Here is a 3,640-nt window from a genome sequence, read left to right on the forward strand (position 1 = left end):
TATATTAATTCCAACAAACTGTGCTTGAACATGTAACTTAATTCAAATGTGTCTGGTCTGAATCATGAAGATTAATTAGGAGGTTTCTCTTACAGCTAGCAGGAACAGAATAGATGGTCAGAAAAATAAAATTATCCTGATACATATTGGACAGTTTTATAAGAGGAAGAGTTAACCAAAATGTGTTACTAGTCAAAGGCAATGATAAAAAATATGATCATCTGAGTAGATGATGATGATGATGATGATGTGATCTGGGTTTCTGGTAGATGCTACAAACCTTTGAGGACATTCCTGCCATTAAAACAGGAGGCCAATGTGGAGTAGCCAAGAGAGATGGATGGTGGGATAGTGAAAAGACTAAGGGCCATGAGGGTGAGGTGTACGGCTGGAAAGTGGATGCTTCCTTGACTGTCTAGTGAGGAATAGGCATCAGGCATCACAAGAGACACACACAAAGCCCACCCTGAAAGCTCACCCATAGCCCATGTCCCAGTCTAGACTGTTTACACGCTATGCATCTTCTACACTCAAATGTGTTAAGTTAATTTAGTTTAGGCAGGTTCTGAATGAAATCTCAAGTATAATAAAGTATGGCATTCTCTCTCTCTCTCTCTCTCTCTCTCTCTCTCTCTCTCTCTCTCTCTCTCTCTCTCTCTCTCTCTCTCTCTCTCTCAACAGTATTCAAGTCCTTAACCTTTTGAAAGTCAATCTAAGTGCTGATTATGTAAGGTTAATGTGATAATACTTAAAACTGACTAATAATTCAACAATATTATGTGATTTTGATGAACAAAGCCCTTAGCATTATTAAAGTCACCCTTTTACTGAGGTCATGTAGGAAACTGGGGATTTACCAAATAAATTTACAATCTGAATGCTTTAATCCTATATAAAAAATGTTTTTTTAATACATGTGTCATCATCAAAGCAATCTAAAATAATTTCAAGCTGAAGCAAACACAATGATATGCTTTATTTTCTTAATAATTACTGTGTGTTTTTTTTTCAATCATGTCCTTTAATACAGCAGTTAGTTTACATGATCTTGTAAAGTGATCCTCAAATCAACCTAAGGCATCTGTTTTTTGTAGTCAATCATATGATAAAATGCAATATTAAACAACTTTTTTTATAAGCAATTGTTGAAAATAATAATTAACATTTGTCATTTATATTCCAAACTGATTGATTAGATCAAAACAAATGTATGTAATGATACCCTTTATATGAGTTCTACATCTAATAAATTTTAAATTATAAACAGTCCAGTTTTTTGGTAGGATATTTATTTATAATGTAAAGCTGAGACCTGATCTCAGTGTTTTGTTTCATGACTGATAAATCAAACTTCAATGAAAATACTTCATACAATGTTCTTCAGTAAAATTTAAGTATCCTGTTTTGATAACAGTTTATATATATATATATATATATATATATATATATATATATATATATATATATATATATATATATATATATATATATATATATATATATATATATATAATTTTTAGCCAAGAGAAGGCATCTTCTGTTGATCTGCACTGGAATTTTCATAACAGGACTTTAAGCACAAGGCTGGCCACCTTGTACTGGACACTGGTCATGAGTGGCACCCTGGGCTGGGTGCATTATCTTCTTCAGTGTGTGAAGCACATCTGGTATTATCAGTTCAAGGGCAGGTTATCATGGTTAAGCCACTCAATGTAGCTGGGAGAGAGTGGCTGAAAAAAAAGAAAAAAACTTGAATTAACAAATTGTTATGATGCTTCAATCATATACATGCAGTGTCTTTCTTGCATAACAGTACATAAACTGCAGTCCTATCAAAGCTAGATCCAGAATGTAAAACCCTCACTCTGAGTATCTAATTATTTATTTTTTTATGCACACACATTTAGTGAAGAGTGAGGAAGAAAAAAATTAAATGTTTCATTGAAATAATGACATTCAATAAAGAAGTAATAGAGCGTGAAGAGCAGGAGTGGTAACAGCCTGTATGGAAGAGTGTCTTAAATTAAAGAATTACATAGTTGTTTGACCACAGGAGAGTTGATCCATGGGAATATGAATAATTATTATATAATTATATAGAGTCAGGGATGTGTGGATAGGTATGAGGACACTTTTGCTATAAAAAAAAAATATTAAAAAGATGTGTGATTCTCATGTTTAAAAAGTATGTGAGTGACACTCACTGTATATATATATATATATATATATATATATATATATATATATATATATATATATATATATATATATATATATATATATATATATATATATATATATATATATATATATAAGGGTGCAGAAGAATATGGATAAAGATCTTGGGGGGAGAGAGAGAGAGAGAGAGAGAGAGAGAGAGAGAGAGAGAGAGAGAGAGAGAGAGAGAGAGAGAGAGAGAGAGAGAGAGAGAGAGAAAGAGAGAGAGAGAGCATCCCCTCTTGGAACATAATGGGAACATTGAGAAATTGATCTGAAGTTGAACTAAATCCTTAACCCTGAGGGATCACAGGTAGAAATTAAATACCTGGCCAGATCAAAGTATAGGGCCTTAGATGTTGGGGTACCCAATGACTATTGGGTACCAAGATAAATTTTTGGGTTTTTACATTTCTGTTCCCTATACAGCTTCCTGCTTCCATTTCGATAAATTTCTGAAGCTTCAGTTTCCATGAACATATTAGACAGACTTCATCAGAGAGAACATGGGCCAATCCCTGCCTTGATATACAGGGACATGTTATACCATTACACCATAAAATTTTAATGGAAATCTCTATTATTGTTGCCAATGCAGTGTCCAACTTGGAGCACAATGGAAACAGTGATAAATTGAGCTAGAAGGCAAGATAAATCTTTAGCCATGAAAGGCTGTGGCTGGGAATGAACCCCTAGCCAGATCAAATGGTGTGATGACTCTTGATCCCAGGATCAGTTTTGCAGTCTTTTCACTCCCCATCACAGAGAGAGAGAGAGAGAGAGAGAGAGAGAGAGAGAGAGAGAGAGAGAGAGAGAGAGAGAGAGAGAGAGAGAGAGAGAGAGAGAGAGAGAGAGAGAGAGAGAGAGAGAGAGAGACTGTTCTAGTAGTTGTGTGGATGCTTAATAAAAGTTTGAAGTAAAGATTGTGAAGGCTCATCAGTGCGATAAATATTAAAAAAATAAATGAGTTGATGGGGATGTAAATGCAAAGCAAGATATAAAAAGATACATAAATTTCAGTGGGAGGAGAATAATAACTTAGGTGAAGGCATTTTGAGAACTTGAACTTCACGATTTTTCTTTCAAAATTTCAGTGTGGTCTTGTGGAGACAGACAAATGATCACTGGACTATTTTTGCAAATGCACAAAGTCAAGATAAAGTTTGGGGTGAATATAGATTATACTTAAAGGGAGTGATGGCACAACTATATCATGTTGATTCATTGAGCTTGAAGTTAACTAGTAGCAAATGATCATTGTGATGTCGGATCAAACCAAATAAAAGAAACAGCATCATCTTTGGTGAAGCTGGTAGTCTGTCACTATGTTTTCTCTTTGCTGCAACAAGTTCAATCTAATATCAAGAATATACTACACATATAACCAAGTATCATTTGGTTAACATGTAAAACTGAACAAGGT

At 34.0% G+C, this 3,640-nt stretch overlaps 1 protein-coding gene across 2 annotated transcripts in view; it reads right to left on the reverse strand.

The window, feature by feature from the left end:
• Positions 1 to 865: 865 nt before the first annotated feature.
• LOC135106738 (WD and tetratricopeptide repeats protein 1-like) overlaps positions 866 to 3,640 on the reverse strand; it is a 237,012-nt gene continuing 234,237 nt past the window's right edge. For both annotated transcript variants that reach the window (XM_064016000.1, XM_064015999.1), the window contains one exon: positions 866 to 1,730. In XM_064016000.1, coding sequence (XP_063872070.1) covers positions 1,674 to 1,730 — 57 coding nt within the window. In that variant the 3' untranslated portion in view covers positions 866 to 1,673. The remainder of the gene's footprint in view (positions 1,731 to 3,640) is intronic.

The sequence above is a fragment of the Scylla paramamosain genome, chromosome 14, assembly GCF_035594125.1.
Source record: "Scylla paramamosain isolate STU-SP2022 chromosome 14, ASM3559412v1, whole genome shotgun sequence".
In the NCBI taxonomy this organism is placed as follows: Eukaryota; Metazoa; Arthropoda; class Malacostraca; order Decapoda; family Portunidae; genus Scylla; species Scylla paramamosain.